The sequence below is a fragment of the Scomber scombrus genome, chromosome 2, assembly GCF_963691925.1.
Source record: "Scomber scombrus chromosome 2, fScoSco1.1, whole genome shotgun sequence".
NCBI classification, from domain to species: Eukaryota; Metazoa; Chordata; class Actinopteri; order Scombriformes; family Scombridae; genus Scomber; species Scomber scombrus.
The window spans coordinates 8,728,245-8,742,566 of NC_084971.1; the positions used below are offsets into that span (position 1 = coordinate 8,728,245).

The 14,322-nt window shown below is 38.8% G+C and overlaps 2 protein-coding genes across 3 annotated transcripts in view; one reads left to right on the forward strand and one right to left on the reverse strand.

Annotated features, from left to right (window-relative positions):
• Positions 1–4,066: 4,066 nt before the first annotated feature.
• gcdha (glutaryl-CoA dehydrogenase a) lies at positions 4,067–8,894 on the reverse strand. Its single transcript, XM_062431562.1, has 12 exons — positions 8,854–8,894; positions 8,213–8,319; positions 7,955–7,987; positions 7,698–7,838; positions 7,379–7,441; positions 6,990–7,160; positions 6,744–6,873; positions 6,091–6,307; positions 5,846–5,949; positions 5,150–5,275; positions 4,896–5,056; positions 4,067–4,541 (listed from the first exon to the last, which is right to left on the reverse strand). Exons 2-12 carry the CDS (start codon positions 8,310–8,312, stop codon positions 4,468–4,470), a joined length of 1,320 nt encoding a protein of 439 aa, XP_062287546.1. The 5' UTR covers positions 8,313–8,319; positions 8,854–8,894; the 3' UTR covers positions 4,067–4,467.
• A 2,416-nt stretch (positions 8,895–11,310) lies between these two features.
• slc44a2 (solute carrier family 44 member 2 (CTL2 blood group)) overlaps positions 11,311–14,322 on the forward strand; it is a 17,273-nt gene continuing 14,261 nt past the window's right edge. For both annotated transcript variants that reach the window (XM_062432065.1, XM_062432088.1), the window contains exon 1: positions 11,311–11,409. In XM_062432065.1, the coding sequence (XP_062288049.1) occupies positions 11,373–11,409 (37 nt within the window). In that variant the 5' untranslated portion in view covers positions 11,311–11,372. The remainder of the gene's footprint in view (positions 11,410–14,322) is intronic.

The following is a 14,322-nucleotide window of genomic DNA, read 5'->3' on the forward strand; positions in this document are numbered from 1 at the left end:
TGATTACCTGTGATATCCAGCATGAGGTCTTTGATGAGGTGACCTACGATAGCGTAAGCCACAGCGACCACGACCAGGGCAGCCATCAGGAGGTAGATTACAGATTTAGGTAGCTGGATGAGGTCCCTTGGTGGAGGTTTGTACTCCTTGTACAGAGGCTCCACTTCATTAACCAAATACTGCAATGGCGACCCTCCTGCATCTGTGTAGTTAAAGCTGTTCATATTCCTCAGAGTAGAAGCCTCCACTTCCTCCAATGTGTAGTTATTCCATCACATTCACAGTTAATTTCTCCCCGATTTGATTTATCCGCTTGTTGGCACGTCACTACCAAAAATGCAGAGAGGTAGAGTCAAGATTAAGTCTACTGATTTAATTAAATGACTTTTTAATACATAAGGACCTCCTTTTCTGACCCTTACATGGAAAGAAAATCACCCACCTGTCAAGACGAGGTTTTTGCAGATGTTTGCAGAGGCAGTTCATTGACATGTTTCTACACAGCTGTTCATGACTGTATCCTGATCATCAGTTCATCCTCCAGCAAACAGACATCAGGACGTTTCAATCAGCCTCTGCGCCTCCCTGCTGTGTGCTGTGTCCTTCCCGCTGAAATAATCCAGGCTGTGGGCGGTGACACAGAAAGACAGAGGGAGAGGAAGGGAGAAGATTACACTTCCAATCACAGCAACGATCAATCCCTTCCCGATCCTATTCCACACAGATTACTTAATCCGCTACGAACTATCTGAGTAAGTGCTTTCACCCCTACGATACTCACGCACATTAAGTACACACACACACACGCATACAAACACAAACACAATTGAAGAAAAAAATCACAATTTTTGCAAAGATGTCTTAGTTGTTTTGAAGTCATAAAAAAACTAACATTAAAGTACTTCCTGGAAAGGCCTTAGACTAAATGAAATCCTGTCTTCACTGCTGGATTTGTCTGTATCTTTCATTAGTTATCATAGTTGGTTTTCTCGCCATCTTTGTAAGAAGCTAGTATATTTTTTTTGGTCAATATTATATACGGATACTACTATATTAGCAAACTGTGGTGCAAAGAAATAAGTACTTTTAAGTACTTACACAATTTTGACGTGTTTTTCTTGTCATTTCCATTTTATGCAAATTTGCACTTTTACTCCAATACATTTCAGTACATACTATAGTATGTACTGAAATGTACTATAGTACTTTTTACTCCACTACATTTGACAGCTTTGCAGATTCAAACTTAAATCTGAATATTGCATTCATGCACCAGAAAATAACAAAATAATATTATGAATTATAATTCAAATGACATGAAACAACTGTTAAGGGGCTATGTGTGACTACTTTTTTTATTGTGATATTTAAGTAAATTTGACACTCTTTATGAAGTATTTTTACAGTCTGGTGTTGCTACTTAATTCATCAACCATTGCTAGCCAGTAACACATCAAACACCTTATTTTACGGCAAGATAAAACAAAACAGAAACCGCTCAAACTGATTATATTGTAGTGTTATTCGTGTTAGCATTTAAGCTAAGGACATAGATGTTTTTCAGTCTTTGTTAATGGCGATTTAGGCACCATAGACACTAAAGAAGCGCCAATAATTTAATAACCACTTAAAATAAAAAGGGAAACCATTTAGCTAAACGTTAGCTAATATACAGCACTCAACTAACCTAGTAAGTATGAAGATAAATTCACTCATATTGTTACTCTTAACCAGCAGTACTATTTTAGTAATATATGTTCATGTGTATATTTCTATATTTTAGATACCAAAAGCCATTTGATAACTACTATTTAAATTCTGTTGTGTGTAATTATAATTATGAAGCTTAAGCTAACGTTTTATAGCCAAAGCTAATGTCGTTAGCTGTAAATGGATTTATCACCTGGCCAAATCCTCATGGTATTATAGCTACAGTATACACATCAACAGTTACTTCTGTTTGAAGACACTTAAATCATTTTTTTTAAAGTAACGTTATTTGTATATTTCTGCAGTTTTCTAGTTACACTTCAGATTCAGCCCCACAGAGACAGACAGACAGATGGAGTTTTTCTTTGACAGCCTCCCCTCCACCTCCCAGTCCTCTCCTGACAACGGCCGTGAAGACTCTCAAATGGTAACATAAATCAATCAAAAAATGTTTTTTATTTACAACTGTGTAGTCACGGTGTATAAAACAGGTTGTATTTAAGGGCTGATGTCAGGTCCTGGTAAGGGGAGGGCAAACAAAGTGATAGCAAGTTATGTTGATACTAATTGTGCAAAAAAAATACTCATGAACATGAATATGAGTACACACACAATGAACAGTGGTCTGATCCATTTGTGGTTAAGCAAAGTGCTGTTATTGACACAAGCCTTTTCTGGTCAGAGAGGCCAATTAATCTGATTTAACATTACAAGGTCGTATTTAATCCCATTAAGTAGTGGGAAAGCTCTGAGCACCTGAATATGTGACATCTACATTGGAGAGAAGCACAACAATAAAAATGAGAAAAGCTACACACTGTCTTGCTTACTTACTGGAAGATTTTGTTAGGTTACAACATTCTGTCCAAACCTATTAGATATGGACTGAAATATCTTGAAACTAATAAATATTCCTGCAGTAGACCTAGACCTACTTTGGTATTTGCTCAACAATAAATGATTAAAAGGATGAGTGAATTGAAAAATGGACCTCATGACAAAATAAATACATATACTGAGGTAATCGCGTAACTTGTTAGTCACACTAAACAGTATATTTTGTTCCCACAAGGACATCACTAGATAAAACAATTTCACGGGGACTTTTTGGGGGTTGTACATTAGAAGTTTACTCTCTGCCATTGTGCAACCGGTGGTGATGGAAAACATTATATGTCAGTGTCTGTCGTTGTGCTTGGCAAGTACAGACAGAAGACACAGACCATGACTCATCAAGAGAGACATCCTTAAGTGTGAGCATGACTGAGAATCAAGAGCAGAACACCAGGTATATGATCACCTGTAGAGTCATGTCCATTTACTGATAACATAGTTAACGTCATAGTAACTGTGTATTCTGCGGCAGGATTGCCTACTTGTCCCAGGGTGGATATAATTAAACCTACTTGTATCTATTGCAGCTCAAGCATCGATGATGTCAGCACAAGAGTGCAGAAACTGGTGGAAAAGATCAACCACAGCCGCACTAGTGACCAGAAAGTGATGGATAACTTTCAGGAGAAGTTAGTGGAAAAGGTATCCTCTTGTTTGATCTCCTTCTTGTGCACTTTTGTCTGTTTCTAGTGTTATAAATTGCAACAAAAAAGTGGCTTTTTATGTCCTCCCTGAGGTTAAAGACATATGTCAGCAGATGAAGGAGCACATGTACATGGTCTATGAAGAGAACAGCAATGAGATGCAGGTGAAGCTGCAGGAGTTGTCGGAGGTGCTGGAGAGCTGCACTAAGCTCAACAAGGAGCTGCTGGAGGCGAGTCGGGCGCTGGCGCATCTCAGAGAGGGCTTTGCCATTAGCCAGACATCAGATCCCTGACAAACTAGTTAATGTAGTTTAATCCTGTGTTCAGACCAGTTAAATTTGTCTCTCCACATGTTTGGGATGGATAAGATTACTCTACCTCCGTTTCCTCTTCTTCCTGTTTTTCCAGGAATACACGGTTGCCTGTGTCTTTGTTTCTGGTGTCTTTGTCGTCCAGGATACAGCCCATGTTTACAGTCAAAGAAAACGCAAAAACAAAAGTTGAATCCATGTTCTGTTAAAGTATGTGTTGCTTCAGAAAATAATACTAACACAAAGACAATAAACTGAAATATTTGGCTCTTAAGTGTTACATTTTATATTTTGTTACAAGTTATCATTGCCTCTTTGTCTTAAGTACTTGTGTTTCATCATAACTTAGGCGTCTCAGCACCGCTAGTGATTCCTCCGATCTACATTAACTGATGTGATAACAATACAAAAGCACAAGAGATGAGAACTTTATTTAGGCAAAGTTCGGTACTACAAGATCTGCACATACAGCATCTTAACTAAATGAATCACTCACATCGTCCCATTCATTCAAAGCCCTTTATTTACATTTTAAATTATCACAAACCAACACATAATTCATAATGCAGCAACTTTTACATGCACAATGCCTTATAAATGCCTGAAGAATATTTCTGACATTTTAACTGTACAAATAACATATCTCAGTTGGACCCAATGCTTTGTTAGGTTAACTTTAAATGTTTACCAGAGGTAACAAACATCAGTGGTTTAAAACCACACACAGTAGATGTGATGAGGTATTTTTGATTTATTATATTATAGATGTATTTAGTACCTCATACAATGATACAACTGCAACACATAATTATCCCGAACAGGGTCATGTGTTTCAGAGGGCAGATGGTAGTAAAGTACTATATGTTCCACCTCAAGTCCTTTCCAAAGGGGAAGACAGCTGAAAACCTTCACTTCTCAACAGTGAAAGACTGCAGTCCAGTGATAGCTCTGCCCAGGATCAAGGCATGAATATCATGAGTACCTATAAAAAAAAAAAATGTAAAAAAACAATGAAAATACAAATGTATGTGCATGTTTAGTTTTTTGGATTGAAAATATAATAGAAATACTGAAATAATGTATTAATATTTACCATAAACACGTGCTTTCTTTGATTGAGACCATTAATGGACAGGTTATGTCTTTCAATTGTCTCCTAATCATTTTGTCAATTTGTAATAATCTATGAACTACAGCCCTCTGGTGGTGGGCGTACATAACTGCAGTTAATGTTTGAAACTTTTTTTTTTCCTAAAGCACCAATCTACCTCCTAGCAAATGACATAGGTATATGTATTACTGAAAACGAAAGCTGTATCCACTGATGTTTGCCTACCTTCGTATGTGTTGACGGCCTCGAGGTTCATGACGTGACGGATGATGTGGTACTCATCTGAGATGCCGTTCCCTCCAAGCATGTCTCTGGCTTGTCTTGCGATGTCCAAAGCCTTTCCACAGCTATTCCTCTTCAGCATGGAGATCATATCTGGAGCCGCTCTATTATGATGAGAGTAGGCACGTTAAAAGGTCATTTCAGTAGAAGAGAGAACAAGTCAAATTGAAATCTAAAGATATCAAAAGACAACTTACTTCTTCTCATCAAAAAGCCTTCCAAGGGTCAGACACGACTGCAGTCCAATTGTGATCTCTGTCAGCATGTCCGCCATCTTCTTCTGCATCAGCTGGTTCCTGGCCAGTGGCACCCCAAACTGAATTCTGATTGGAGGAGAGAAACAGTTAAAACTGAAAACAGGTGAAGCTCTCTAGGTATACAGTATGGCAATGTTACCACTTTTTCTCATAGGATTTATTTTTTGTCTAGTTTGCAGGGTTTCTGAAGAGTTGACCAAATTCAATGTAGACCTTTTAAATACCACATAGAATGCAATTTAATTCCTTTTTCATGGTCAGTACTAAATTGAATTGAAACATGTCTATGTTAAGTCAATGAGCTTCCTAGTTGCAGTAGCAACAGTCTTGGCACAAGGTCTGATGGGACTGACTGAAGGATTGAAAAGCCTTCTGCATGCACAGTTCTCTGTTGCCCAGTCTCACTTATTGTTTTTGGATGTATAACATCTACTGACAGCCCTCAACCACAATTTAAAAAAAGTTATAACTAATGTTGTCTGTGGCAAGAAAAATCAATAGTCAACACCTTTGTAAATGAAATTTAAGGCTTTATGATACCTTGTAAGACTTTGCAGGACCTGCAAAAACCCTGGGTGAGTCCTGTGAACTTAACTTTAGTCAATACATACTGGGGACATAAGGAATATTATGTACCTGTCCAGAGTGTATTGTCTGGCTGCATGGAAGCAGAATTCAGCAGCTCCTAGAGCTCCCCAGGCAATGCCATACCGGGCATTGTTAAGACAGCCAAAGGGACCCTGGTCACAAAGGTCAACAACAAAACAAATACAATAAATTATAACACAGTAACATATGCACTGTTTTACTGAAATTAAAAGAATTTTGACTCAGTTTGGTTTTGATGGAGGTGAAGTTGACCTGGGAAAGCAGCTACTTACAGCCAGGCCAGAGACATTGGGCAGAAGGTTCTCCTGGGGAACTTCCACTTCATCCATAAGGATCATGCCAGTGGCGGACGCCCTAAGGGAAAACTTGCCCTCTATCTTGGGTGTGGCGAAACCCTTCATTCCACGCTCCAAGATGAAACCCCGCACCCTCCCATCTTCACACTTGGCCCACACCACTGCAATGTCTGCCACGGGGGAATTTGTGATCCTGGGAGATGAAAGAGAGAGTGAGTAACAAGAAAACATCTGTGGAGAAGAGGAATCCACAAGTGTTAAAGTGTTTCATTTAGATCTTGACAACCCAATTTCATAAGTTTCAAGGGTTCTGTTTTTACTAACCTAACAGACAAACACCAATGAGTAACATGGTTACTTGGAGAGTTTATTATTCTCTGTTTAATTATCTATCTTTAATTACTTGCTATAGAATAAATTAAATTTTTTTTAATACATTTTCCTGAGTATAATATAATTTGCACAAGTTAAATCAGGCACACCACTGAACAATCATCTAAAGCACCATCATCTAACAGTGAAAATCTTGGACCGCACATCAACATCTGTATATTTGACTCACTCTGTTAATTGACAGCTTTGGAAAAACACTGCACCATGAAGCTCCATGTACGCGTTTGTCTACTTACCAGGTCTTAGCTCCACTAATAGAGAAGGTACCACTGGATGGGTTGTACTTGGCCTTGGTCTCCATACTGCTGGGATCACTGCCGTGATTTGGCTCTGTGAGACCAAAGCAACCAAGGATTTCTCCACGAGCTGCACAGAAAACCATAAAAATACACACCAGACAGATTAGAATAAAGGTACAGTATAACATGCTCATCATTTCCCCTTGAAATGTCATGTACAACAACAGAAAACTTCGCCCTCACCAAGCCTGGGCAGGTACTTCTCCTTCTGGGCGTCTGTGCCATAAGCATTGATAGGGTGCATGACCAGTGAAGACTGGACGCTCATGACAGACCGATACCCGCTGTCCACTCTCTCCACCTCTCTGGCAATCAAACCGTATGCCACGTAACTGGTGCCTGCACAGCCATAACCTGCACCGTAAACAGAAAACTGTGTAAATATCTACTTATAATCTTAACCAGTAACCAGTCCAAACATGACAAAAAAATATGTATTTTAGGGAACCTAGCAGGAAAAAAACAGATACGGACATATAGAAAACACATGTAAAAACACAGCATTGCATGAATTTGGTTGGGACTACCATAAACTTTGAAAACACGATCATGTTGATTTTGTCTATGTTTACCTTTGATAGTTGGGCCTAAAACGCCCAGTTCTCCCATCTCTGAGACAATTTCACGATGGAAATCTGTAGCACGGTGCATGGCAAGGAAAAAGAAACAAAGTTAAATATTTATCAGAGAATAAACAGTTTTTGTAATTTGTTCATAATTTCAACTCATGGAGTCAGTAAACATGTGGTGTGCTTAATGCCAATCAAAGGAGATTTAGTACATCCCTAAAAGTCTCTTTAGTTTATTATAACTTGGCAGAAGTCAGTCCATATAGTCTGACCCATATGTTATATGTCCATATGTTCTGATCAGGATGTGCATTTTGCTCACGTTCATGTCTGTTGGCCATGAGGATGCGGGGCATGAGTTTTTCCTGGCAGTAGTCACGGAAGGAGTCTCTGATCATGATCTCCTCCTCCGTCAACTGACCCTCCATATTCAGAGCGTCCCTCCAGTTGAATGCTACCTTGGCTGAGGGTCAAAACATATATACACACATACACACAGTGGTTATGTCACTGTCACATGTAACAGAACGTGTGAAGAATCTGGGCAGACCAGGTTGCACTTGTTAAAATTTTACTTACGTGCCTTTACAGGCTTAGTGACTTCTTCAACATCTAAAGAAAGAAAAATATAAGCGTGGATTACACATCATCTCACACAAATTTAAACATCTCAATTCTGTTTTCACCTCAGTGTACAGGGGTTGTTCCCTACATCAAAGAAGTAATGTGTTTTCCCAGACTGTTACTCAACCTAATCTTTAGATTAGCATTTCCTTATATATATACATTATTTACTTTTATTAATATTATTGACAATAATTATAATTTAAATTCTACCTTTGAGGGCTTCTGCAGCTGTGCCCTGGGCTCTGGATGCAGTGACAGCCACACATTTTTGGGTGTTGGAGAGCAGACGAGTGATACTTCTGAGAGCCATGTGTTTACTGAACAGGAGAGGAAAAGAAGAGGAAATGTATTATATTACAGTTATAATATTTTCTATATTTTTTCAATATGATCTATGAAAAGAGCGTGAAAATGTAACTGTTAATGAGAAACCGTTTTACAATAAATCTAGACCAGTGAGAATAAGACCAGTTAATCAAAATATGATACACAACACATTATCTCCTATAATTAATTCTAGTGTTTTAAGCTGGCTTGCAATGAACAGATTTTGGTTATGAAAATGACTTATAACTACATTATTGTCAACACATTATTGTCACTCCATGCACGGTAAAGTGTAAGGGTTTGGGTATTGATGTGACATTGGGTTAGAATAAGATTTTAAAAGTTTTCTTTGCCAGAAAAACTGAATCCAATTTGTATAATTATACATATTTTAGAGGAAATTCTTATGTAGTCCTTTTCAGAGCCATTTCAAGCAGTGCATGCCAGTAACCTCACATAAAGTTGTTCAAGCAACAATGTAAGAATTTAGTGACTTTTTTTCAGTAAAACTCGTCCTACTGTACCTTTTTCCCTCTCCGTGGGTTTATCTCCTGATCCGATGAAATTTCGCTGGTGTGAACTGAGCGATAAAAGTTGCTTAAGTAACATTTCGCCGGGTGAGACGTCACAGGGATATGTAACGTCAAATGTGGGAGTCCCAGTCGTCCATGACAGGTGAGGCACAGACACTGGAACTGTGCGGGACTCGTGAGTTACGCAACACGTGGACGTTATGCAACTAACCTCCAAACTGCACGATTTAGCAGTAAAATAACAAAACAGGGAGTTTTTTTTCTGTTTGGAATATTAAAAACGTGTTTGTGTCTTGTGTGATACACTGTTTTTGAGTTACTGTCGGTTGTGTGAATCCAACTATCAGCACATTTCCACACTCAAGATGGTGTTTCTGTGCTGCCGTGTGAGGCCGGGTGTGAGGAGGGTGTGGGCTCACGCCCTGTCACATTATTGGCTGGTAAAATAAGGAGCCATGTACAGACTGTCCCAGTGTCTGCATGCAATTTTTCGTAAGTGACCCTGCAGCTGACAGTGGAGCCAGCTGACAGCAACAACAACAATAATGTTATCATAATGAGTGTGTGTGTGTGTGGGTGTGTGTGTGTGTGGGGGGGGGGGGGGGGGGGGGGGTGGAGGTTAAGGTAATTAATATTTAATGTGAGGGAAATGTTATGCAGGCAATACAAAAAGACATTACATCAATAAAGTAGTTTAAAACATATGACAAATGCCCATCAAAAGCTACCAGAGAATTAATCTCTTAACGCCGATTAATCTCTATTGTTATTATTGTTTAATTTGCCCATAAACTAACCTGATGATCTTTTACAATGTGACCAGTCCACTCCTTAACCAGTTCAGATTATGAGTGTTTAACCTGTTCCCCTAAGAAAAATGTTACCCTGAAGCTTTGTAACATGTATTAACTTGTTTGAGTGACTGGCTGATATTTGAGATGTGTAAAATCATAATAATTATCTAAAAAAAACAGGTAACATTTCATAACTTTAAATTATTCATCGCTTTACCTTTTACATGGCACTTCCTTGGAAGCACATGTTGGGTCACATGTTCCCTGTTACCACCTGCCAACCAATTTAATTTTGTCATGATATGTATCTCAAGCATCTGTAGGAGGTGGGTAGAGCTATAGGTCAGTCATTTCTCCGCTGAGGCTTATCTAACTCCTCCTAAAACTAATGAAAAATCTGCTTTAGTAACAGTATGCTTATCTATTAAATTACTCTTGAGTATCCTGCTCCTGTGATCCATGAGCTTCAGAAGTGTCTTTCATGTCATGACTTGTATGAAAAAAAAGGAATAATCTTTCCTCAGAGTTGTGGTGACTTTGCTGCTGTGGTGGGGGAAGCACCCACATGCATTCATTAAGTAAAAGTAGCAACACCACATTTCACAAACCTACATCCAAAGTATAAATCCTGCATTCTGAATTGAAAAGTAGATGATCTAGTGTCTCGATTCACATCTGCACTGAGCCTATATTCTGGTTTATCTTTATTCTCTACATAAAAGTATGTAAAGTACATAAGTATAATCGGCTAAAAGTCTTGGCAGTATCAAAAATTATATTATGCTTAATAGAATATAATTATATAGTATGGTGTTGGATTGTTATTAATAACTTGTATGCTTGTTAATGGTACAATTTGTCACTGATACAATTTTGACTACTCTATACAATCACATGTTACTTTGTATGAAAAAAAACTTAATCTAGAACATGCTGTAAATATTTAGAGTAGAAATTAAAGTATTTTCCTCTGAATTGCAGTTTAGTAGATGTATGAATGAAATGAAGTAACAGCTAATTATGTGGTAAGTGTTGTAATTTTTGACCTTATATAATTAGTTGTTATTATTTGCTCTATGATCATATGCACACACTTTTATGAAAAAACTTCAAAGTAGTACAGAGCAGGGTGAAGTCTATTTTCAGCTGTGTCTTTCCTGAATTGTGGTTGAGTAGGAGTACGAATTAGCATAAAATACTCAGATGAAGTACTAACCCAGCTGATTTTGTGTTTGAGTTGTTATGTTCCACCCCTGCTCTGATTTAATAGTTATTTTTAAAGAAAAACCGCACATTTAAGTCTTTGTACGTGCTTTACGCCACTCAGTAGCATTATTGGTCCTCAACAACACTCGGAGCACATTCCATCGAAGTAGCGGCACAAATGTGTTTGTCCAACTCTGACTCTCTGATTGGCTGTGGCAGCTGTCAATTTCCTCGGTGCTGCTCTCTCATTGGTTGCCTCTCCTCTCCGTCAGCCTGGAGGAGCCCCGTGCTTTCGTTTGTTCGGTTTGGGATGGTCTCTCTCTCTCTCTCTCTCTCTCTCTCTCTCTCTCTCTCTCTCTCTCTCTCTCTCTCTCTCTCTCTCTCTCTCTCTCTCTCTATATGCTCTGTAGCAGGCGACCCCTCATACTGATGTTTTTTTCCTCGACATTTCCATGGTAACTGTCCTGTCTAAGATCTGATCAACACCGAGGAGTCGAGCTCAGTGTGAGAATGGAGCTGGAGGAAAAAAACCCGGACCCTAAATACGGTAAGAAGAGGTTCATGTCTTTTTCCTCCCCTCCTTGGTCTTTGATTTTTTGCAAAACGGGCGAAGAAATGGAAACAATGACTGCAATGGATGGATGGGTGTGGACCTCATGGGTCTTGTCCAGATCTAGAGGCTGCCTCATCCTCCACAGCTGAGTTGTTTTCATATATAATCGCAAAAAAATGTGCTCTGAATAAGTCTTTCTTTTTTCATTTGACAGTACATAGATAATAAGGAGACATGCTGTACATGGATGGTTGTATTTGAGTAGTTTAATCTATCATAACAGCCTGTCAAAACAAATGTAGCTTCAAATGAAACAAAAACTACACACCTTAACCTAGTTACTTATTGCCGATTTATGGCTTGATGAACTGCCTGATAAGAGTTTAAGAGTAAGTAGGTTTAGTGCCATCCATCCATTCAAATCATTACATGTTTAGGTTATTGTGGAAACATTAAAGTAGGCCAAAGAACAAGAGCGCACAGATGCACGGATGGTATATTTGGTTTATTGTGTTTTCCACTGGGCTCATTAATCATTTGGTGCTCTTGTAGATTGACATATGGCCATTTCATTCAAAAAGCACATCAGCCACACACACATATAAACACTGCATGCTCTGCACAGATGGTAATTGGTTTTATTCACATTGATTTATTGCATGCACATATTACGGAAATATCATCCTCTATGCCAGCCAAACACATGACTCATTGCTGATTAACTATGTGTGTCAAACATGTATTTTCTCCACCAGCCCACAGCAGTCTGACATAGTCTTGTGTCTGTCTGGGCTTGGTTGTTGTTCATATGAACTGTTGAGTCATGAAGTTTTCATAACCAGTGTTATTCTTGCTTTAATACCCCTTGTTGGGGCTGGTACATGGTGGAATGACCACAGGCTGCTCAAAAGCAAACTCTAGTTGTCCCATTGAAATAACACTAGTGCTATCTGACTGCTTGAATTATTCCTTCTTTCACAATGCAAGATGCTCCCAACATCCCACACCCACAATACTTAAGAGTACATCCACCCCAGTCAATCTGTGGAGCTCCCACTGTGGAGCATTTCCTTATTGTTTTCCTGTTACCATGTAAACAGCTCTTTTTTCCTTTGCTCCCCTCCCCCATGAAGGCCAAGAGGTCAAAAAACACTGCCCTTTTAAACCACAGATAAAGGTTTATACGATACAAACACACAATACACTTTCCAGCCTAGGCGTATTCTCACACAGCTGTTTATATCAGGAAGTTTAACCTGTGAGCAGGCCATAGCTACCTCCTACTGTCACATTTTCCCATCTCTCTAGGCTGATGTGCATGCCTGCAGGCAGGCTGCAGCCTGCAATGCCCGGACTGTGTTCAGCCTTGCCTGCTTTTCTCACTCAGTAGACAAAGTCAAGAGGCATCCAGTCAATATAAAGCTCACAAACACTCAGAGGCATTACCACACACACACTCTATGTACACATATTAACTAGACACTAGAGCTCAATGTTTTACAATTATGCCAAGTCATTTGGACTTTGGTTTGGGAAAATGAAACCAACTGTTGCTGTGTGATCCAAGCAAGCAGTTTCTGTGAGGAGTAGAGAGAGATTGTCATCTGAGCCAGTAGCTGTCAGTTTAAAGTATGTAGAGCTTCAAAAAGAGACTTTTATGTGTTTCCTCCTCTCCTTTTATGAGTATGTAGGCAAATGGTCTCATTAGTGGCTGTCAAAGGGGAGCTTGAAGATAGATAGATAGATAGATAGATAGATAGATAGATAGATAGATAGATAGATAGATAGATAGATAGATAGATAGATAGATAGATAGATAGATTGTAGCTGCCCTCGATGTTAAAGAAATGTGTGGATAGGAAGTGGGTAAATAGACAGGCAGACAGACAGATCTCAGAACACACAAACCCACAGTGGCCACTAACCCATTAAGGTAGCTAGGCAAGGGCTCATCTGATAACCCCTTTGGGCCCATTAGTGAATGACATCAGTCATGACATCACTTCCTTTAAAACACACACACACACACTCACACGTACTCACACAACTGTGACTAGAAAGCATTTACATTTGTTTCCATTCAATTTTTGCTTTTTCATTGAATGGTTTTATGAATACTGGCAATATCAGTGAGTTTTATCAGAGATTTGAAGACTGAGCTTGTCTGCTGGGTCCTTAGGGTTTTTATAATCAGTGTCTCTGGAGTGTGTAGTAAATTACCTTTATCACCCAGGCTACCCAAATGAGACCTTTTACATTTCCTTTTTAAAAATCTCACAATAGAGTTGCTAAATGTAGCAGATTGACATCAATAAACAACTTTCACATTCAATTGCTTATCACATAAACAAACAAGACTGTTTTCAAGACATTTGGCAGTCTTTACACAGCAAATCTGCTGAAGTGCTATTCAGCACAATTGGAGATTGTTTGATGGCACAAAACAGTCAAAGAACCGCCTGTTTCTACAGATCTAATGGAGCTGTGTCTCTCACATTTGCAGATGGTTCTGCAAATGAATGGCCAATGGAAACTCGCTTTCAGTGTTTATTCTCTTCAGCAAAGAGAAAGAGGATGTTTATAAACACAATGTAATGGCAGGGAGGAAAAGTAAGACCATACAGCAACATGCCCTCTAAAATGTTAATATAAATACTATTTATAAGGGGCATATTATCCACATTAACATGTCTATATTTTTATTCTGGGGCTCTAGTGGAATATAGTTGCATGATTTACAGTTGAAAAAAATTCTGACCCTATTTCAGCTCCTCAGTTCAGCCTCTGTCTGAAACAGGCCTTTTCCCCTCCTGATGAGGCTACATACACAAACAGTGGTGGAAAGATGTCACTACTTTTTCTTCTTCTTGAAATGTCAACTTCTCAAATACATCCATACATATTTGA